The 22634-nt window shown below is 46.3% G+C and overlaps 1 protein-coding gene across 6 annotated transcripts in view; it reads left to right on the top strand.

Moving 5' to 3' along the window:
• The first annotated feature begins 905 nt into the window (after nt 1–905).
• The window catches only part of LOC140644453 (cystathionine beta-synthase-like protein), a 31688-nt gene continuing 9959 nt past the window's right edge, over nt 906–22634 (top strand). The window contains exons 1-15 of one of the 6 annotated variants that reach the window (XR_012039790.1): nt 907–1059; nt 3377–3467; nt 7800–7930; nt 8977–9206; nt 9799–9905; nt 10846–10980; nt 13590–13669; nt 14993–15127; nt 15671–15740; nt 18110–18201; nt 19083–19208; nt 19821–19905; nt 20106–20211; nt 21058–21132; nt 21842–21976. Coding sequence is in view for 5 of the 6 variants with exons in the window: in XM_072847315.1 (XP_072703416.1) it covers nt 7889–7930; nt 8977–9206; nt 9799–9905; nt 10846–10980; nt 13590–13669; nt 14993–15127; nt 15671–15740; nt 18110–18201; nt 19083–19208; nt 19821–19905; nt 20106–20211; nt 21058–21132; nt 21842–21976 (1418 nt within the window). In the remaining variant the exon portion in view is untranslated. Of the gene's footprint in view, nt 1060–1171; nt 1237–3376; nt 3468–7799; nt 7931–8976; nt 9207–9798; nt 9906–10845; nt 10981–13589; nt 13670–14992; nt 15128–15670; nt 15741–18109; nt 18202–19082; nt 19209–19820; nt 19906–20105; nt 20212–21057; nt 21133–21841; nt 21977–22634 lie in introns of those variants that run through there. The other 5 variants (XM_072847306.1, XM_072847339.1, XM_072847321.1 and 2 more) reach the window with 5 other exon arrangements.

Genomic DNA, 22634 nt, shown 5'->3' with positions numbered 1-22634 from the left:
TGTTTCCCAGAGATGTGCTTAGGGCCTGGCGCCTTTTGGGATAAACCCATTTCCAGGTTTGTGGCAGAACTACTGCTAGCGAAATGACCGGTGTGGGTTTGTTTCAGCAAGACACTTGCCCTTACTTTCTGTAGCACCATTTCCAGCCTGCAGCTCCCAGCCGGGGGCTTCACCAGCTCCTCCCTGCCCACGGGCTGGGTATTTCCAGGCTTTGACATGAGACCCAGGGATGACTCGGCCCTCTCTCTCCCCTCATGCCGATCTGGGCAAGCCGAGGCAGGCCGCAACGCCAGCAGCACACGGCCGGGTGTCCTGATGCAGCGCAACCCTGAGGCCTTTCAGGGGGTTCAGGTGCCAGGGGAAGCGTCTGGCTGCAGCCCCAACCGTGAAGCTGCCCTCGCAGCAGCCCCCTCTCATGCGGTGGTTTGGGGTTTTTTTGCAAATTAGACCGGGAACCGGTGACCCCTGCGGTGCGCGGCAGTGACAAGCAGCCTACGTGAGCGTTCCTCCGCTGCCTACCGAGGCGCCATTACACGTCGCCTTCGAAGGCCGGGGCCTGGGCACGCCCCCTCCGGCCCGCGCTCCCGGCAGAGACCTCGCCCCGGGCTCCGCGAAGGCCATTTGGAGACACCGGGGCCTTTTGCCCCTGGTTTCCCCTCAGAGCCGCGGCGTGGGGCCGGGCACCCCCCACCCCGCGGCGCGGCCCGGCCCGGCCGGGCCGCTACACGGCTGCAGGCGGCAGTGTCCCGTAGCCGCGCGCCGCCTCCCTATTGGCTGTCCCTGACTCGCCAACGCCCCCGTGGCGGCCAATCGCCGTGCGCGCTCCCGCTCCCGCCCCTTGGCGAGCGGTGGGCGGGCAGCGGGGCCGGGGCCGGCGCCAGGCGGGGCGGGGCCACGGGGCTCGCGGGCTCTTTTTAACCCGCCCGCCCGCCCGCCTGGCTGTTGCTGCGGCTCTCAGTCCCCTTCCTTCTCCTTCTCCTCCGCCGCCGCCTGCTGCTGTCGTCCGGTGTGCCGCGCCGGGCGGGTGGTGGTGTCCGGGGAAGCGCCCGGCTCGCGTGGGTGAGGTGGCGGCCGTAGTGGGGCGGGGTGGCGGCGGCATCGGCACCGTGGCGTTGTGGGCGGCTGCATCCCCCTCGCCGCCCGTTGCATCATCCGCGGGCGTGGGGTGCGGGAGGCGAGCTGGGGGTGGCTGTGCCCGGCCCCCTCACCCCCCTCCAGCCGGCGGGGCCACGTGGGGTAGGCTTCGCCTCAGCGGGGGCGGCCGTTAAACGGTCGCTGTGGCGTGGTGGCCGCCTCGGGCGGTGGCGAAGGATGGAGGGCTGGGGGATGAATGTGGTTGTACTACACGGGTGGGCTTTTGTTTTCTTTTTTTAATTAAGAAAAGAGAGGAATGGGCAGCTGCGGAGCTGCTGTGGGCAAGTGGAGCCCTGGAGCCAGCCCTGGCGCCGGCGTGCCTGCGGGGAGGGCGGGAGCGCAGGCCTCGGGAGGGTGCCGGCTGCTGGGGATGCTCTGGGCGGCCGGAGGGTGCCTGCGGAGTGCCCCCTCCGGGCAGGGAGCAGGAGGAGGAAGAATTTCTGCTTCTTATACAGGCTGGCAAGATGACATTGTTCCTTTTGTTCTTCTCTCTGGGGTTGGCACCAGCTCTGCAGCTGTTCTTGGCCTGCCATCCATTGTTCTCCTGGGTACCGTGGCAGTCTCTTGCCAATGTTTTTTGGCAGGTCTGGCTAATGCAGTGGATAAGAAGCTTCTTCTATTACACTTTAGTGTATACATTGCCCTTCCCCTATTAGGAAGGGTCTGAACTTGGCTGAGACCTGTGGGACCTACTTCAATAGCAATGTTAGTAATGCTGCTGGCATATTGCTGAACCAGCCATTACTTGAAGACAAGCAAGTCCTCTCCTATTCCTGTTTGAGTATCTGTCTAGTCTTCTGTGTGGTTTGTTTTTTTTTTTTTTTTAATCCTAAAGCCTTTGACCATGGAGGTTTTGGGCCCTGTTCCAGCAAAGTTGCTCAGACTGTTTACCCTTTAAACGAGTCTGTTTGCTGAGTTGAGGCATGAGAGCTCTGTGTTCTGAAAAACTTGTGCTGCAGAAAGGAGGGAAAACTCAGAGTATGGAGATAGGTGAAATTTGGGGATTTTATGTCAGAGGAGGAAAGGTATTTCCTGGGAAACTGAGGCCTGCTTGGAACCTGGTATTTCTCAGCAGGAGAATGGCTGTAGTGAGGTCACTACTGATGAAGTAAGGTTTAGGTGCTAGTTTAGGTCCAGTACTTGGGGTGTTTGGATAGGCCATCCTTTTTGATACTAGTTGGTGGCTCTTTAGTATCCTGTCATGACCATCTGTGTGTGAGTTAACCAGCCTGCTTTCCTGAAGCCAGAGCAGTACTTCTAAAAATTGTGGTTGGTAGGCAGGGTCATGGGGGGGCCTGTGTCCTAGAGCGTGCATGCTGGCTCGGGTATGTCGCTAATCTGGCGCTGGCAGCATAGCAGGCTGGGACGGGCTGGCTCTGGCTATTGGCAGGTGCCTGCTGTCTGCATGTGAGATCCACAGGAACTAGGCAGAGAGCAGGGTGTACCGTGCTCATGGTTGCACTGTGGATGCCTGCCAAAAGCTCTACAGATGTAGCCAGAGTGGGTGGCAGCTGGTCTTTCCCACAGAACATGCATCGGCCAAAAAGCTGGCTTCCTGCCCAGGCAGTGGTGACCAGTGGTTCTCTGCCAGCCTGTATCAGAGGTCCCTGGGCTAACAAAAGATGTGATGCTTTGCGGGGGGAGGGGGAGCGGGAGCTGTGCTTCTACCTGTTTTATAGATCTGTTCAGAAATTGAGAGTGGAGCTCCAACTCCCTCTTTTTGTCATGCTGGGCAACTTGCTTAATCTCTGAGCCTCTGTTACCCTACCTGTAATGCTTCTCTCCCTGTACGTGGTGAGCTTGGCAGATCAAGAGCACTGTTCAGGCTGTAGTGTCGGTCCACCTTTGTGCACTGACTAAGGACAGGGAACTAGAAGCAGGGAAAGAAATAATGAAAGCTTCTGACTGCAGCAGGTAAAAATGCAGATAAGGCATTTTCCAGTCTTTTCTCTAATGCTGTTGTGTTCCCTGAAGGCATTAGTCGTCACTCAGAAGACTTACCAGGTGATTCTGGACAAGGTTAGAGTGAACTCAGGAAATAGAGGTGTCAGAAGACACCTGCGTTAGGGCTGCATGCACAGCTTCCCTTCTGTGGGGGGAAGGCAGACTGAACACTTTCATGTTTTCACTGTCTGATCCCTAGCATAACGATTGCCATAGTGGTGGAAGTTGCTTTGCTGTTGAAGTTTTAATATCTTTGCAGTGTTATAGAGGCATTAAAGAACTACTCATTTCCTATCAGGAGGCTTATGAGTATGCCAGTCCAGCCTTGAAAGGAAGAGTGATCGCTGAGAGGACACACGTGTGCTCATCCCCTCTGTAGAGGGAAACAAGTAAGAGTCGATTCTCAAAGTATTTCTTCCTAGAGCCACAGAGTTGTTAATTCGTACCCCACTTACTTGAGGTCACTTGATGTCTCCTGACACAGAAGCAATAGCTGCCTGCTACTGAGGAAGTAGCAGAGTGGAGGGGGGGGGGGAAAAATCCACACAAAAAACCAGATGGGTGACTGTCTCCTGAATCACTTATAGTTGTGGTGTTTCCGAACAGCTTCCAAAGGCTGGATGGGCACTGCTACATCTGGTAACCTGTAAAGATCCTAAAGCTCTCTAACACCCTGTGATACTCAGAGTGAGCAGAACAACTGGTTTGGAGTGGTTTACTTGTTCACGGAGTAAAGTACTTGCTTAATGTCAAAGTTTCCCATTCTCAGGCCGCAGCATAATGGAATCCTGTATCTCATCTCTTGCTGAGTAGTCAGCCCTTGGGGCATCTCTCTCTGATCCACCTCTTACACCTGCCTTTTAGACAGCTTTATTTCTGCTTCAGTCAAGACTCAAGTTAATTAGGTTCTCACATACATGATACTCTTTAAATGTCTGCATTAGTGCTGACATCGTATACTGTAAACAGCCTTAGAAACTGTAGCTCCTAACATATCTATGGAGTGAGTTCAGCTCAGCCTGGTTGGGGATTAATTTCACTCGCTGGCCTTCAATCCTGTTCTGTAGGAGTTGAGAAATAGTTTAGGTCTTGGGTTCCCTGTGGAGATGGATCCAGAGACGTGAGCCTTGCCCATGAGGCTTTCTAGATCTTATACCTCTGCCTATGTCCCAATCCCCTTCGTGACTTAGGTTTAAGTGACTTTGTAAATTGTCTTTCTGATTTTTCTGCCTCATGTGCTCTGCAGATATAATGGCAGAAGTTAGTCAGGCTTTTCTAGTTAGACTCTGCCCATACCCGCAGCTAGTTATGGGAGTGTTCCCTTTTACAGCAAACTTAAATTCAGGATGACAGAATTTCTTTCCTGAAGATGGGCAACTCTTCCTGCAGCTTGTGTCTGTCAGACTTTTCTGAGCAGCCTTCAGTTGCAGTTGGGGCAGCAGTCACAATTCTCCTGTCCTGTCTTCCCAGTCTGCTTTCCCAGAAGAAAGATTGAGAAGAGGGTCGGGCAAGTGAAAAAGTTGCAATGTCCTCTGTTTTGGTGATTTCTGCTCACCCCCTTTCCTCCAAAGATCTCTGCAGTAGAAAGATTCACCAGCTTCATATGGCCTGATTTGGGCCTGTAGGCAGGATCATAGGTCTTGGGGAGAATGTGGGTATCCTAGACTGACCACCTCTGCCCCCTGTTTTGCTGAAGTTGCATCATCTAGGGCTGGAAGCACCAGTTGGCTGTTCTACGTGGTGTGTCAGGAAGCTCATCAGTAGCACTGAAGGAGCTCGGAGATCTCGGGTCTTCCTGTTGGTTCTGAACATGACAAGTCACTCTTGGGCTCTTGACCTGTTTCTTAGGTATAACTGTAAGCCATCGCAGATGCTTTTATGTCTCCGCTGAGTGCTGTAGTAAGAATTCCCCTTGGAGAGCAACCAAGTCTGTCCTATGATTTTTGTCCTTCTTCAAAACCTTAAGATACTGGGTTGACCATAGCTAAGACTGATTCTCTACTAGCATGATCATACATTTATAAAGTCAAATTCTGTATACACACCTATCTACTTTGGGCTGGGTTGGTGTGGGGTTATTTAAAATAATGCCTAATAAACTGATTTGAAGAGATTTATTGGAAGGAACACAAGCTCCTGTTCAATGAATGATGTTGCTTAAGGTTAGTTTTGGTGATAGAATTTTTGTTGGCAATGCTTGTGATTAGTTTTGTCTTTCTCTCCTCATTTTTGTTCAAAGCTCTAGCCCCATTATTGAAGCTTTGATCAAACATAAGAGTATTGCCATTCCTCTAAACATATGAGAGAATCTCACAGCTTAGCTGAAGGCAATAAATATAGCTTTTCCTCCATTTCAGCTGTTTCTGATTCAGAAGGTCATGGGTGTTGCTGTTAGTGGATTGTGGATTTTTTTGCCTTACAATAGAGGAAATGAGATTGGGATTGTTTACCCTGGAGAAAAGGAGGCTAAGGGGAGACCTTATCGCTCTTTACAGCTACCTGAAAGGAGGTTGTAGAGAGGTGGGGGTTGGTCTCTTCTCCCCGGTAACAAGTGATAGGACGAGAGGAAATGGCCTCAAGTTGTGCCAGGGAAGGTTTAGACTGGATATCGGGAAATTTTACTTCACTGAAAGGGTTATCAAGCATTGGAACAGGCTGCCCAGGGAAGTGGTTGAGTCACCATCCTGGAGGTATTTAAAAGATGTTTGGATGAGGTGCTTAGGTACATGGTATAGTGGTGGTCTTGGTAATGTTAGGTTTATGGTTGGACTTGATGATCTTAAAGGTCTCTTCCAACCTATACGATTCTGTGATTCTGAGATGGTATTGTCTTGCCCAATTTGGAGGGAATCCTCCAAAAGGCAACTTTTGAGGAGAGCCACATCCATTTCTTTCCTGCTGACAATACAACGAACAAGCACTTATTTTTTGAAACCTCTGAAACTTTTACTGCAACAGATTTCTCTCCCTTTCTCCTCAATTTTTGAACGCTCTTGAAGGACACTGAGGATTGGTGATTTAAAGTCTGGTTTGGCACTACTATTTTATGAGAACCTGGAAGATGAACACAATCTGCTGTTTCCTGTCTATAACCCCTTGCTGCTTTCTTCCTGCATGTTGAAATGGTTTGATCCTTTGGCAGCAAGATACCCTTATTAGATGGCCTCTATAAATATTGTCAGTGTTACCTGTGAGCAGAAGCAGCTGGTGTCTGTGTCTTCAGACAGCAAGCCAGCTGTCTGAAGGAGAATGTGGATGTGGCTCATAGGAAGCCTTGAAACTTCTCTGGTATTTTTTCTTTACTAAAAAAAGTGCTGATATTCTGAACTGTGAACGAGGCCCCTTCTAGAAACAGAAATGAAAGCTGGGTTTTGCTCCGGAGCTAGAAGTAGGCTAATTTCTGGTAACAAAGACTGGTTGGTGTTAGGTTATGTATATTTGTGGAATATTAGCTTTCTCGGACTGATGTCTGTCAGTCTAGTCCTGGTGAGTAGTCTAGGACAGGATGTAGTCTAGGCTCTTGAGCATGTATTAACCTAAATAGAGTAGAATTATATTATTTTGGTGGCATGGAAGTCTTTATATCCAGAAGGAGAATTATTTCAAGCCTTAGTCTGGAAAGTTAGCACTTTCAGAGGCTTTTTTTCCTAAAGGAGGGCAGTTTAAATGCCTTAGGCATTTTCTTGAAATAAGCATGTAAAAAAGGACTTGATGTGCATAAGGCAGTAGTGGTTAGTGGTGCATGTTAACTTGCAGGATCAAATGCTAAAGTTCACTGATCCTGTGACGCAGATTTTTTCCAGTGTCACCAGACCATCAACTCTGCCTGATCTAAGCTGTATCTGTTTTATGTGCATTTGTCAGAAGAAGGAGGATGAGGCCAGGGACCCTTTCCAGGCCTAGCACAATTCAGTAATGGAAAGAGCTTGAATCTTGCTGCAAAATGGTGATGAGAAAAACAAATATTAGGAAAAACACCGTCATGCTTTCCAAGACTTCAGCCAGATTTTTGTCTTCAATGGAAAGGAAGCAGGCAGGCTCTATGAACAACTGGCTGGAGTAGGAGAAATGAACTTACTGCTTCCATTTTATATTTACTAATTTCTGAAACAAAAAGCCTGCTAGAATGCTTCCTTGCTTCCATGTGGTTGAAGGGTTTGCTGTGTGTTATATCCAGCATCACTGTAATGCATCACTGTAATTGTGCGTGCAACACTAATTCAGTTCAGGTAGGAACTTCTGAGATTTTGGCCTCCTTAAGGGTAGAGAGGCCTCTGCAAGTGTTCCTGTGTAAAGCCTTTTCCTAAGTTGTGTACAGGGTCTTTTGGTGATGGCACCATGAAGTCCTTTCACCCTTGGTGTCCGTAGAAGTTTATATCCTGTGAACTGGAGTATTTTTTTATTACTTTGTGGCTTTCAAGCTTATGGAATTGCAGACAGTCCAATAGAGATGTCTTCTGCTTACTTTACTGAATCTGAGCTGTGGAGGGCAGGGCAGAGGGAAGATTAGATAATGTGGGAAGAACAGGGTCAGGAGACCCTCCATTGGTCTTAAGCAATACCTCTGCTGCATGATTTTTTTTTAAATTTTTATCCTGTTTGTACAAGTCATCTTCACTTTGTTTTGCAGCTTTTTTTTCCCTGTGAAAGTGGGATGTGTGTCTTGCTCCTATGAGAGACTGTTTCCTGATATTTTTTTTTCTAACTTGCATGATCTGCAGCTTTGAAGAGGATTCCAGTCTTGTGACCCACAGTACTCAGTCTACTGAAGAAAGTCCAGTCCACTGTGCCGTCACCTTCACCAAAGAACATGGAGAAGTTGATAGTAGAAAGGCCTGTTTCTGTGTCTAAGGTACTCATTGGTCTTTGGGGAATACTGTTTCCCTGTCTTTCTGTCACCAGAATTTGGGAAAGCCCTATCTGTTTTCAGAGGGATTTCTAGTTTTTTTGCTGGAATGCTGTGGAGGTAAGTGCTATTGAAACCAGTGGCCTTTCTGGAAGAGTTCTCCTTCATGACCAGCAATGCAGTCTTTTGGCACCATTTTCTAATTAGTCACCAAGTAGTCTTACTCTGTTCCTCTCTGCTTGGAATGGGGAGGTTTTATTTCAGAGAGCTATTTTTTGGTGTGGGAGGGATGTCTCCCATAAGACTAGTCCTGTTTTCTTGATATTTATGGAGGCTAGTTACAGTAAGCACATGCTTCAGTGTGTTTTATTTTATCTTCATGTAGGGCACTGCATTGAGCTTTTGCACTCAGTACTGCAGTGCAAGATTCTCATTTTGGTGATAAGGATTTGGCAAATCAAAATTATGCTGAAATGCTTTCCCATCTTCACAGTACTATGGAAACATCGACTGACCATTAAAATACCCATTTGTTGTGACCTTTTTCATATAAGGGGAAAACCAAGACTGGGACACTTGAAGACGGGATTCGTCTGAGACATACTATGCTCTCTCCCCTAATACCTGGGTCCTAGGTATAGTGATAGGGTCTCTTGTAGTCAGTGGCAGAACCTGTTCTTGGGTATTAAAAGCCTCGTGTTGCTATTGCCCGTTTGGCTTATAGGCAATACTGCTCTCTTGAAAATAGCTGCCAGGGTAGTTTCTGTTCAGGCTTCCCTCAGAAGAACTGCATGCTGAAACACTAGACTGGAAACAGATATGTTGGTGAAGGGACAGAGACAAGAATAAGGACTTAGGAGTAACATGATTTTTAGCTATTGTGGGGGGGCAATGATGTGAATGGGTGGTTTCCCATGGTGCAGAACTTCAATAACTTTGATAGTCTCAAAAGGTGCTCTGACCTTGTTACAGCAGGGCATACGAATCTCTCTCTTGTTTGGTGTTCCCCCCTGCTTTTATTTCTCCCCTCCCCCCGTTTCCCCTTCTCCAAGGATGAAATGCCTACACTTCCTTCTCAGGAGAAGCCAGATACGAACTCATGCCCTCATGCACCTGGCAAATACTTTCTCCCTGGTGGGACAGACAATGAGAACTGCAAGGCTAATGAGAACTGCAAGGCTAATGAGAAGGAAAGGGAGTGGATCCGCCCTGATACACCTAGCAAATGCACATGGAAGCTTGGGAGACCCCTCTCTGCCTCCCCACATCGTCATACCACTCTGTAAGTATTACTTATTTGCTAATTTTTCAGTACAGCACTAATCCAGGTCCCTTCAGAGCGGACTTAACAAAAGATGACTGACTTAAATTGATGCTGTTTAGCATGTAGATATGCTGGTGCTTCTTAATTTCCATGTATAAGCAAAGCTAAGAGCCCGGATTAAGCATACAAGGGCTGTTTCTCCAAAGATGTGAAACTACATGGACTGGAACTAACTTATTTTAAGTAACCTGGCAAGCAGTTCCCTGACTAGATGAAAGATTGCACTGTTAATGCCTTTTGCTTGTAAAATAGCTGACTCTGAGCAGTGCTAAGCTACTTCATGCCAGGAGGAAGTGTAGAGCACTTCATTCTTGCCTTAGCACTTGGCTTGATGTCTGATTAATCCTTGTTTTGAATCAAGGACTTGATGTTTTGTGAACTTGTATCCAATGGACATTCTTTCAAACCAAAATATCTAAAATAACTGACCTGATAAAATGGAGGGAGAAAACTGGTTGAAATAAAAAGCATCGGAAATGCCGTGTTGCTTTTGTGTGACCTGCCTGTGGCCCCTTCTGTGAATACACTGACTTTTTTGTATGTGTACCAGGCCAGAGCCTCTGAAAATCCTGCCAAGCATCCTGGATAAAGTTGGCAATACACCCTTGGTGCGAATCAACAAGATTGGGAAGCAGTATGGGCTCAAGTGCGAACTCTGTGAGTACTGCTGCAGGCCAAAAATCAAAATAAGAAACGCTGTTTCAGAAACTTTGGTAGTCCTGGTTAGTAGTGTCATGTAACCTGGGCATAGGAGGAGTGCAGGTGCCCTGCAGAAAATGCTGAGAAAAATTCTTCTTTTTCTTTGGCAGACTTTCAGGTTTTCAGGATTTGGTAATCTAAAACATCTTTGTACTTCATGAGGACGTTTCCTGCAGCTTTTTAAGTTTTACTTTTTCTACAAAACTGTTTTCTAAAATTAAAAAATTTTCTATGAAAAGTTGTGTGAAGTTTTTGACTGCTGCTCATATTCAGAGTATCCACCAGCGTGTGTAAAATGCAGATCTGCCATTACCGAAATGATGAAAGAGATGAAACTGTCAGTGAATGTTTTTTGTTTTGTTGGGTTTTTTAAATCCAACCATACTGGAGATATCTGGAGGCTCTGATCAGAGTCCTGAAAAGTGGTGTTTAACACCATTGAAGGGATTAATGCTGGGAGTACTGAAGTGAAAGTGTAGGCTGAACAAGGGGAGAAACTTCCAGTTTGATCAGAAACTCTTCGTCTGGAGGATGTAGCAGGCAAGAGGCAAGGCATGTTGGTAGAGTATCTTCCCCCATGCTATTGCACTGGAAGAGTCCTGGGGCTTTTTATACTAATGACTGCGCTGTAATAAAGAGGAAAGATGAAAGGAGAGGTCATATTTTGAGGAGACTGACAGATTATGGGTTCCTGGCTTCTGTGGCCAGCATCAAGTACCAAACTTGACCCACAACAGTGGAGATGCTGTAAACTGGAGCCCCATCTCTGGTGTTGTAAAGCAGGGAGGTGAACTGGGCAGACATGTTAAGAGTTGCTCTTGCAGATATGTTAGAGATCAGCAGCCTGTTTAGCGAATGACTGCTGTTTAAGAATTCTGCTTGGTTTCTTTGTTTCCAGTGGGAAAATGTGAGTTCTTCAATGCTGGGGGCAGTGTGAAGGACCGCATCAGCCTGAGGATGGTAGAGGATGCTGAGAAGGCTGGGATCTTGAAGCCTGGGGACACGATCATAGAGCCAACCTCTGGAAACACAGGTAGGGGATGGAGAGACCCTAGCAAAATGTGGGGGGAAAATGCTGTGGTGGTTTTCCTGGAAGAGGCAGACTTGAGACTGGAGCGTGGAGGCTGCCCGTGCAAGGAAGAAAGGGGATCTCTTCCTGCCTGCATGGTGTAGGGAGCAGTGCCTCTTCCATCCTGCACAAGGAACAATTCTGCAGTGTCCTATGCTGACCAGAACAGCTGGGAAGGAGGTCTGCTAAATTTGCAGGGGCTCTTTGCTTTAAAAGAAAAGAAGTGTTAGGCCAGATTCACTAAGGTCTTTAGGTCCTATTCAGGACTTAAAGTTTGACTGAAATTATTGGAAATCAAGCACCAAAAGACTGGTTTGAATCTGCATCTTCCCCTTCTGTTTGGGAAGTCCCATGGTCCTCGTTCCTACACTCTGTCAGGTGAGGTGGGCCTGGTTTGAGAAACAGCCTTTCCCATGTGGTGCAGCTTAGATGGGAGATAGTGCTGTAGGGCTGCAGCTTATCTGCTAACATGGCCCTTGCCCACCTAGATTTTCAAGAGATTCCACTTGGGTCAGCATCCCTTCCTTGAGGGCTGGAGGAAGGAACAGTCCTGCTAGTCAGGGGCCAGGGCAGAGCGTCTGATGATCTGAGCAGACTGGAGTCAACTCTGGGCTTCTGCATCACAGCTGTTGTACTTCTGTTAAGCTGCTCTTCTGGTGGGGAGTAAACATACCTGGAATGTTCCCCCTTGAGCTAGTTAAATCCAAAATATACTGCCTTCTCTGAGGAGGTTCCTGAGCTGAGCTACAAGCTACTTCCCTGCCTGTGTTCTGGAGAGGTGTCTTGTCCTGTTCTTAAACTCTTTCCTGGGCATCCATACAGTGTTGCCTTCTGATAGACACAGGCCAGGCAGATCTTTCTGTTGTTCTGTTGATCCAGTCCAGCCTTTGTTAGTGGAGGGACTGGGATGATGAGCTGATTTGTGACCAGTTCCCCAGCCTTCAGGAGAAAACTGGGAAGTCATATCTGTTGCCATTTGCTCAGCAGGTGCTCTGTGGGGGGAGCAGTGCAACTGAAGCCCTTGTGACTGTGGCTATACCTCTTGCCTGAAGTGGAAAATACCCATATATTGCATTCTTCCAGTATCTGAGGTCATGCTATGACATCCTGCTTTCTGGGTCAGTACATGATAAATTGTTCTCCTTGCCACAGAATTCAAAAGATAGAAAGAAGGCAGAACTGAAGGAGGTACAGGACAATTAGTTCAGAAAGCGTCTTTTTTTCATTTAAAATCAAAGACCACGGCAGACAGTAACCTGAGAGAGCTGGCTTTTGCTCTAGGCTACTGCTCGGAGCTACTGAGTATGTTAAATGTGGGAACTAATGTGTTATATTTTTGTCCTCTCTGCATCCCACTTCTCCCTCAGCCAAAGTCCTGTTTTGATGTTTGCTGCATTTCCAGGTCAGTAGCAGAAAGTACAAAGTGTTAGAGTTCAGATCTCAAAATGCTTTCTTCATCACAGACCATAAGGGAGAGTGCCGGATGGTTTCTCTTCAGTCTTTGACCTTAGTAAGGCCTTTGCTGTCTATTTTTTTTGTTTGTTTTGGCATCCATGTTTATCTATGATATACTGGGAGAAGTGTGAGGTTTTTTCCCCTCCCAAATATTTAAAGACTACTTGAATTACTTGAGGTGTGAGTTATGCTTCTCTTACAGGAACAGTTAAAGATTTTTTTTTTTTCCACCCCTACGCAATCCAGCACCATGTAGGAACAGAGCCAGCTTTGAACAAGCAAGTCTCTGTGTAGGGTAAGCTGCCTGTGAGGCGTTGTCATATGCATGTGTTGGTATTGTGCCTGGTACTCAAAACAGCAGGGGAGGTGCCATGCAGCCTGACCTGAGACACATATCAACTAGCTTGATCTGTTTAGCTTATCCAGCAGAGAGGTGATTTGATAACAGGTGTAAGCTGCTCTTCTATGGGGAAGGCACTTCTGAGCTTAGCTCTTCAGGCAGGCAGACAATGACAAGCTGGAAGGCAGAAGTCAGGCTGGAGGTACAGATTTTTAAAGTAGACATGAGGTCTCTATCTCTAACAGTCAAGGTACTTCATGTTGGTAGCACGCTGACGTAGTGCATTAGAACCTCAATCACATGCAGCATCTAAATCCTGTCTTCTTAGAAAGGACTTAGTTTCGGCACATTGCAAACTAGAGATTTAATGCAGAAGCGAGTCAATAGAGGCTATAATGCTCTTCTGACAGTATCAAAATGATTGCTCTACTTTTCTAGCTTAAAACTCACTCCTTTCCCAAATTACTTCTGTAAAAATTAAGTGGGTGAGACAGGAGGAAGGTGATGTGCATGTGGTAAAGCTAGCAGTTTGCACGTCAAGTTTCCCCACCCTTGGCTAAACTTTCTGTTGGCTGTGATCCTCAAAGAACTAGCAGCATCTGTAAATCCAGTTCTCCTCAGTAGCCAGAAATGTTCCCTTTGCCACCCCTCTAGAGACACTGTACTCAAGCCTTTGGTCAAAATCTGATTAAAGCCAGGGCATGCCAAAGCTAGCATTGTGGGTTTTGTTCTTTGTTGCTCCTCACTGTATGCTCTACATGTCTTTGCTTGCTTCCAGGAATTGGGCTGGCCTTGGCTGCAGCAGTGAAGGGTTACCGCTGTATCATTGTGATGCCAGAGAAAATGAGTATGGAGAAGGTCAGATTTGCTCTTATTTTCAAGAATTAAAAAATAAGCGTGTTTGCACTTGCAGAGTTCCTGGTGCAGATGAGTGCTGTAGCTTTAGTAATGAAGGTGTAGGCTCTTGGTGTCCCAAGCAGAACTCTGCTGAGAGCCTATTGCCAGTGCCCAGAGAAATCCAGGCTGGCTAGCCATGGACAGAAACATGTTTAAGACCTGTCCCCACGGCACTGACACTTGGAAAACTGTCATAACTGTTTTAAATACAAGTGTCAAGGGAACTTGAGATTTATCTAGCACATTGAGGTAACTACCTGCCCCTGGGTTAGCTGTCGCTCACTGAGCAAAGAAGGACAAAGTAAGGCAATGCTGAAACTTTGAATATTCTTCTGTTCTGCACTGGGCTGAGCAAAGCCATGAGGGAGCCTGCTGAGCTCCTCAGGTTACACTGGGCAGTACTGGCAAGCATCTGAGTTGTGTCACCACAGCAACAAAGGGGAAGGAAAAGCCACCTGGGTAATGTCCACTTACCTTCACTGTGGAAAGCACATAACATCCAGCTCTAGAGCAAGCCCTGTCCTGTGCTCCAGTAGGGTGGTGCTGCACTTGCAGCCAAAAGAAAAGAGATCCCCTGTGTTTCACAGTTGAGGCGACAAATCGCTGTCAGCAAAACCACTTATCTCAGTTCAAACACTTCCAGGGTTCCAACTGAAAGGCAGCACGACAAATGAGAACAATGTCCCCTGAAGGCCTATACCCATTACTTGCTCTTACCTTCTCTGGAGGGAGAGGTACTGCATGGCTGTTGCCATGTGCCATGCAGCACCAAAGGCCTCCCCTCTGAAGACAGGCCTTGCCTTAGCTCAGTGTCATAAACCTTCTTGGCCTCATAGCAGCTGAGTGGTGCATAGGGCCCTGGAGGATCAACTTTGCTGCCTGTGTCCAAAGGAGGAGGTAAATATACATAATTTGCACTTAAACATAAAATACTGGGCTATAGCACTGTTGCAGTGCAGAGCATATGTGACTGGCATGAGAGGAGATGGCGTTTTGCCTGAATGAGGCTTCTCACTGTGTAGTAATAGTCCCTACAGGCCTGAAGGCCTACAATAGAAACAGAAATTTGACATCTAGCTCCCAAATAAAGCCTAGTTGAGACCAAATTACATTAAGGATTTGGACCCATGGCTCGGTGATGCTGTGAGGCTGCGGTGTAGAACTGCTAAGAAGGCTACTGCAGACCAGGTATAAGGGAAGATGTTTTATTTCCCCTGTATCTCAGTGAAGTCTCTGTGCTGGGAGAATGGTTTTCGGTTTTGTGACCACCTTTATTTGCTACAGGTGGATGTCCTGAGAGCTCTGGGTGCTGAGATTGTGAGGACCCCAACTACTGCCAGATTTGATTCTCCTGAATCTCACGTGGGAGTAGCATGGAGACTGAAAAATGAAATCCCCAATGCACATATACTAGACCAGGTAAGAGCCACAGTGTCAGAAGTGCAGGTGTAGTATGGGAGGAGGTATTGCAGCCTTGTTCCTTAGTGTCCTTGGTTGACTGTTCAACAGCCTAGGTGTGTGGAGGAAAAGATGTCCCAGGTCTGGAGCGGTAGTTGAGCATCACCATGCTGTAGAGTAGCAAGCTTTTTAGTCACTAGAGGGCAGCAACGAGCCTGTGTTTGCAGAGACTGCAAAACGGGTGGCTTTCCACTGAGTTGGCAGTCCTGCATAGAAGAATAGGTACAGGGGTCATGTTCTTAAAAGAAACTGTCCCACAGGCAGGACAGATCTTGGCATTGGAGGGTGCTGGCACCTTAGAACTACTCTTAAATTAGGTCACTTAGGAAGGTTGTACCTCCCCTTGGGTGTTCTGCCTAGGCCCAGATAACAAGGAAACAGTCTGGAAAGAGCCTATGTAGCTGTTGTGGGGCTTGGAGAATGTTTGTCATGTTCTTGAAATGCCTCACAATGTGAATTTTGTCTTTCTAGCCTACTTAATGGCTCTTCTATCTTTCAATATAGTACCGTAATGCCAGTAACCCCCTGACACACTATGACACCACAGCTGAAGAGATCCTGCAGCAGTGCGAAGGTATGTTTGCTCTACTACTAACCCCCTCTTAAATGAGTCCCTAGTATTCTCTTATTGTTAGGTACTTGGAGAATGGGACCTGAGGTGGCTGAGAAATGCATGGATTTTGATACAGCAAATCCCATACATATGCTGTGTGTCATAAGATAATTACTTTATTTCAGTAGTCATAGTAATGATTTTTTTTTCCCCATTAAAGAGGGGTTCTTTGTTTTTTAGATTCCTCTGCTTGTGACCAGGTGGAAAAAGCAGTGATGCTTAAATTATCTTTTAAAAAAAAAAGTAGCTAGAGTAGCATGAAAGAATAGCATTGCTTTCTCTGATCACAAATACAGAATCGTAGAATCACAGAATCATTTAGGTTGGAAAAGACCTTTAAGATCATCAAGTCCAACCATTAACCTAACATGGCCAAGTCCACCGCTAAACCATGTACCTAAGCGCCACGTCTACACATCTTTTAAATACCTCCAGGGATGGTGACTCAACCACTTCCCTGGGCAGCCTGTTCCAATGCTTGACAATGCTTTCGGTGAAGAAATCTTTCCTAATATCCAATCTAAACCTCCCCTGGCACAACTTGAGGCCATTTCCTCTTGTCCTACTGCTTGTTACTTGGGAGAAGAGACTGACACCCACCTTGCTACAACCTCCTCTCAGGTAGTTGTAGAGAGCAATAAGGTCTCCCCTCAGCCTCCTTTTCTCCAGGCTGAACAACCCCAGTTCCCTCAGCTGCTCCTCATAGGACTTCTGCTCTAGACCCTTCACCAGCTTTGTTGCCCTTCTCTGGACACGCTCCAGCACCTCAATGTCTTTCTTGTAGTGAGGGGCCCAAACCTGAACACAGTATTTGAGGTGCGGCCTCACCAGTGCTGAGTACAGGGGCACGATCACTTCCCTAGTCCTGCTGGCCATGCTATTTTTGATACAAGCCAGGATGCTATTGGCCTTCTTGGCCACCCGGGCACGCTGCCGACTTACATTCAGTTGGCTGTTGACCAACACCCCAGGTCCTTTTCTGCCAGGCAGCTTTCCAGCCACTTTTCCCCAAGCCTGTAGCGTTGCATGGGGTTGTTGTGACCCAAGTGCAGGACCCAGCACTTAAGTATTTTTACATTCTCAGACCAAATACTCCATTACACTGGAAGCTTCTTCACTTAGGAGTCCTCAGGACTACAATATGCTCTGTGTTGTAGTTGTCACCAGTAAGACCTGTTTACTCTGCAGGGTTTGCTTTCATGTTAGCTCTAGGCAGCCCAGTTGGAGTACCAGAAGCGATTGAGTTGTGGCAGTAGAGAGCTTTAGCTGGACTAACTCACAGTCGAGGAATTGCTTTGAGAGCTGTGGAGGTATTCAGTGTGTTGCTGCAGCCTACCATGTAGGCATTTGCCATAGGTGGTAGAAGGAAGTCTTATAGGAGGCTACTGACCTGCCTTATGAAACAATACAGTTTCTGATGGGACCCTCTAATAAGAAAATCAGCTATTAAATTCCTTCTCATTAAGGTGAGGACCATGTGAAGGCTTCTCCTCCTCTTCACTCCCCCCCACCCCCCCTCCAAGTAACTCTAGCTGTTCAGAGGATTTGGCTTGTCTTTGTGGCAAACTTTCTTTAAGTTTGAGTTAAAATGAGTATACTTTAACAAACTGCTATCCCACAAACTGAGAGTCTAGATGAGTTCTAGCTTTAGGCTTCTTGTTTGTATTTACTTTTCCTCATAGGTCAGTCACTGTTCAGTTATTACTGAGCTTATACCCCTGCTTGGCAGGGTGTTGTTATTTTGACTGGTAAGCATTTGTGTTTGTGTGTGACTTGGTGTGTGTATTTTTCATTAACAAAGCTGTAATGTGGATGCACCATGGAAACTGTAGGGGGTGGCAGAAGAACTATCATACCTGTACTCACTCTGAGTGCTCATGACCAAAATAGTATTCTTCACATGAAAATGAGAGAGTAGTTAACAGTTCTCTCAATGGGTACCTATCCCATGCTCTTGGCACTCATTTGGTAAATTAACTAATATAATGGGCTGCTCATTCTAAGTTAAAGAATTAATTATCTACATCAGCAAATACAGTAACAGGAGAACTACAGGTGTCAGCTGTATGGGCCACCTCCAGCTCTGTCCAAAGTACCACAAATTGGTGCCTTGCCAGGCCACTGGATGGACACTTCAAAACCATTGTTGAAGTAAATGGGGATTGAGCAAGGTGGTCTTAAGGTAGGTCTTGTAACACAGCTCTTGGGAAGCAAAGAGCCTTGTCTTGCCCATTTTGTTAAAGAAAGTCCATACTTAGGTTTAAGTGGGTTTTTAATCCATCATTCTGGGGAGATTTCACAACTGCCTTCTATCCCTCACCTTTAAACAGGAAAAATAGACATGCTGGTGGCTGGGGCTGGCACAGGAGGTACTATCACTGGCATCTCCAGAAAGCTAAAGGAGAAGTGTCCAGGTTGCAAAGTAAGTGGCTGGGTGTCTATGGACCCTAAATCATTTCTTTTTAGCGAGGTGAACCTCAAACTGCTCCACTTGGCACGTCCCATTCTTTGCAAGCCTGCCCTGGGTCTCTATGGGAAGCTCTTGGATGTCCTCAGTGAGAAGGTAGTTCTGAGCAGCAAAGAAAGGTTTTCAGACTGTCTGAAATCATCATGCTCTGGTCTCACTGGTGACCAGAGTTCAGGTTTGGCTCAGCAGATGAAAACTGGCCCACAGATCCCTTTATGGGGTGTCTGAGAAACTTCCTTCTCTGGTGTGTACTGCAGCCTTCTGTTTCCTCTCTGACTGTGCCTTCACTAACTTATCTGGAGCTGCTGAGGTTTTACCAAGTGAAGCTTTCTCTGCACACACTAACCTGTGTGTCTACCTGTGTGCTGTGTTAGATTTCCTCACAGAAGTTGGTATCATGTTTCAATTGTGAATATTTTCCTACATAGGCAGGGAGTGGTAAACAAAATAAAACTTATCTGCTTACACTTTGCACAAAATGTATTGTCTGTAATGATGCCTGACGTGAATGAGGGGAATCTTATCTTGGGGAGACCCTGTATTCTGTTTAAACCAAACAAAACCCATGTAGAACAAGTGGTGCCCCTCACTTAGTGTCCACAGCCTGAGGAGACAGGATGGGTTGCCAAGGGGCCAGAAGCAGCAAAACATTTTGCTCACAGGGGAGGTGAATGTTGCCAGGAATAAATGAATAGGAGACTAGGTTGCTGTTAGCTTGGCTGTGTGTGCAGCCAGTGTGACACCAACAGCTGTAATGAGGCCAGCACTCATGAGTAAATAGCTCTGTTCTCAAAAGCAGTGTGTCATGGTAACCAAAGTGGAAACTGCTTCTCCAGATTATAGGTGTTGATCCTGAAGGCTCCATCCTTGCTACACCAGAAGAACTGAACAAGACTGACAAGACAATGTATGAAGTGGAAGGAATCGGATATGATTTTATCCCCACAGTGTTGGATAGATCTGTAAGTCATGCTTCTTGGTTTACTGCCCTCTGTTGGGATGCAGAAGTGAGGTGAAAGGTGGACGAAAAACTTGGGGGGGCTAACAGACAGAACTATTTCTGTTCTTCCCATCAGCAAAAGCAGTCCTAAGAAGGCTTCTGCACTGGCCATGTTTATGTTTATTTTACAATGCCAGGTGGAAATGCTGTGAGCAGATAACATTTTCCTAGAACACAGTACTTCCTTTTTTTTTTTTTTTTTTAAATTTAAAAAAACCCCAACAAAGCACCCCAACTCCTCCTGGACGAAAGTGGTATGACTATGTCCTGAGCAGAGCCTGTGTCCCTGGGAAGTCCTCCAAGAGGGGAGGAAACTGTTTGCTTTCTGTGGCTCTCTCACAACAGGCTGTTCTCACAGCAAGGTTTCAATAAGGAGCCTGTTGTGCTAATGTGATCATCTTAACCTTGGCAAAAAAACCCCACTTGGCATTTGGAGGATGGAAACCCAGGCACATGGCTCAGTAGGGCAGCTGTTACCTCAAAGAGCATGGGTTGAATTCACCCATGTTGTGTTGCTCCCCTAGCCCTCCTCATTTAAATAGACCCTTGTTTCTGTCTTCCTGCCCCTTCACAGGCAGTGGACCAGTGGTACAAGAGCAATGATGAGGAGTCATTTGCTTTAGCACGCATGCTGATCCGAGAGGAAGGACTGCTGTGTGGTAAGAGCAGATATAAATCCTTTGGGTTTCTCTGAATAATATGTGGGAGACTGAAGCCTTGTGCGGGTCAGGGAGACCTCCTTCCACTTCAGAAGCTGTCTTACTCACCCTGGGCTCCTCTACTGTCTCTCCTCTCCTCTTTCATTCTTTCTCATTTCACTTACGGTTTGACAGTTTTGCCTCTGATCTGCATTTTGCAGGTGGCAGCTCAGGCAGTGCCATGTCTGTAGCTGTGAAGGCAGCGAAAGAGCTGAAGGAAGGTCAGCGCTGTGTTGTTATCCTCCCTGACTCTATCAGGAACTACATGTAAGAACCTGCTTGTTTTCTCTCTGGGAAAAGGGTGAGCAGTCCCTCAGACCTCCTTACAGCAGTAGCAAATTGAATCCGTATTTCTTATAGCACCCAGTTACCAAAGCAAGGAATGTGTTTAGGGCACAACTTCTGAGGTATCCAGAAAAGGTCTGACATGGAGTAGAAAGGAGCTTAGTCCTCTGAAAGCTGAGCTCCTCCTTGTGTCTGACTTCAGTATATAACTATCACTGGTTAGCATCTTTCACAGGAAAAGACTTGCTTTCACTGTTTTATTTATCAGGGGACCATTGGTATTATCCCATTCCTGGAAGGGTCCCTGTAAGGCTGTCTGCTCTCTCTGCCTATGTCCACAGCAGAACACTGCACTACTGTAGCAGCAGCCAGCGTTGGGGTGAGTTTACAGGTGGAAGCGTGAGGGCTTTGAGCTGTGCTGAGAAGTTTCTCTCCTACCACATTGAAACATATCCCAAAACATGATGCTTTTAGCTGTGTTTTGTGACTTCTGTTGCATCCAACGCAATACTAGACAACTAGAAACTGCAGAGAGACCTGGCCTGAGTACAGATTGGCACTTCTCCATTCCAGGCTGTGTGTCTATCATATTGCAAGGGACTGAGATAGTTGAAGCTGTGTTTCCTATGGGATTGCTTTTTCTTCCTGTGGGTATTTCTTCTCAATGTCCCTGGCTGGTAAGCTTAGATGGTGAGTGGCAGTATACTTTCAATTACGCTTTAGCTGTTAGTGGTGGTGAGCTGTAAACAGATGCCTCTGTGTGCTATTAGATTTGCTGTCAGACGTTCAGCCTCCTAATGAGCTTTTCACTTCCTTGATGCTTTCCAGGTCCAAGTTCTTGAGCGACAAATGGATGATTCAGAAAGGGTTCATGAAAGAAGAAGACCTTGTCAATAAACCTTGGTAAGCATGTCAGATCCATTTGGATTTTCATGAGTCTATTCAATTGACTTTATGGCAGGTGCTAATTTAAATTGAAATGAGCTTTACACTACTTGCTTTGATTTAGCTAATATTTCATGCTATTGTGTTGATGTATAATTGCAGCTATTAATGAAATCTGCTTAAATTAGTTGATTTCCTTCTTTGAGTTGCATGGCAGCAGAAGAAAACTTGGTACTTAATGATTTTTTATTATGAAAAGGGTTGTATCTGAAATGAAAAAGTAGTATACAGGGAACCCTTCCAAGATCAGAGTTCTTCAGTGCAAAGCACTGCAAGTCTACATAGGTGGAGGGGGATCTTTGCTAAGTTGCTACCTATAATGACTTTAAATATGGCTAGCTATTTGAGTAGGAGCACAAAATTTTCTATGTAAGATATAAATACTGAAACTAGAGAGATTAATACTCTCCACTAACTATCTGTAATCCTAGAAAGTAGATGAAATGAGGAAAAGAGTTTTGGTCTTAAAGCCTTCTCACGCTTCAATGACTTTCTGATACTGGGGAGCAAACTTGAAAGACTTGAAGCTTTACTGACTCTGGCTGAATCCTGACTCTTCCTTGCAGCCTTTTGTCATTCCTGTAGTGTTGAAGGCCACTGTACATGAACAACTAGTTCTGTTCTCTCCATAAGACTTGCATGGGTTTGGTTTTTATTTCATCCCCAGGTGGTGGAACATCAGTGTTCAGGAATTGAGCCTCTCTGCTCCCCTGACTGTGCTTCCAACTGTTACCTGTGCAAAGACTGTTGAAATTCTCCGGGAGAAGGGATTCGACCAGGTACCAGTTGTTGATGAATCTGGGTATGTCCACATATATTACTATTCATCCATATGTATTGCTTCCCTCACCAGGTCCCAAGGGATGTCTTTAAATGCTTACTAGAAGTATAATATCCTCTCGCTTATCTTTCTTCAGTTACGGTAACACAGTTCAGAAACGTGACCTTAAACACACTAATGCTGGACTTCATATGTTGTCATGCCAGGACTGTCCTGCCCTTCACATAATAAGCTTCTAATGATTATGATGATATACTTACTCAGTGTATCTCAGCAGGATAATTTAATTGTTTTTTATAATAGCTGTTTAACTTAGAGCAAAAATTCATATTTAAAACTAACAACCCCAAACCTACCCATCTCCACCACAGCTTTCACCCAGTTTCTTCAGAACACTGCATTATAGTGCAATGTTGTAGTGACCCCTATAAACCAGGGTGTCCCCAGCAAGCTGGTATGCCTTATTACCCTGTAGGTGTCCTGTAGGACAGGCTGAATAATGAAGAGTCGCTTAGCACTGTAACTGGAGAGTAACTAACTCAAGGGATTAATTGTTGCAGGTCCTTGCAACATCTTTGCAGGGAGAAGTGGAATGAGCAAAACTGAGGTGAGAATGTCTCTGTCCCTGTCACCTTTCAAAAGGACAGATGAGGGTGTAAAACAATGAAGTTGTGCTTTT

The sequence above is a fragment of the Ciconia boyciana genome, chromosome 1, assembly GCF_034638445.1.
Source record: "Ciconia boyciana chromosome 1, ASM3463844v1, whole genome shotgun sequence".
Taxonomy (NCBI): Eukaryota; Metazoa; Chordata; class Aves; order Ciconiiformes; family Ciconiidae; genus Ciconia; species Ciconia boyciana.
Note: the sequence above shows the minus strand (reverse complement) of the source record. Positions and strands in the feature narration are given on the sequence as shown.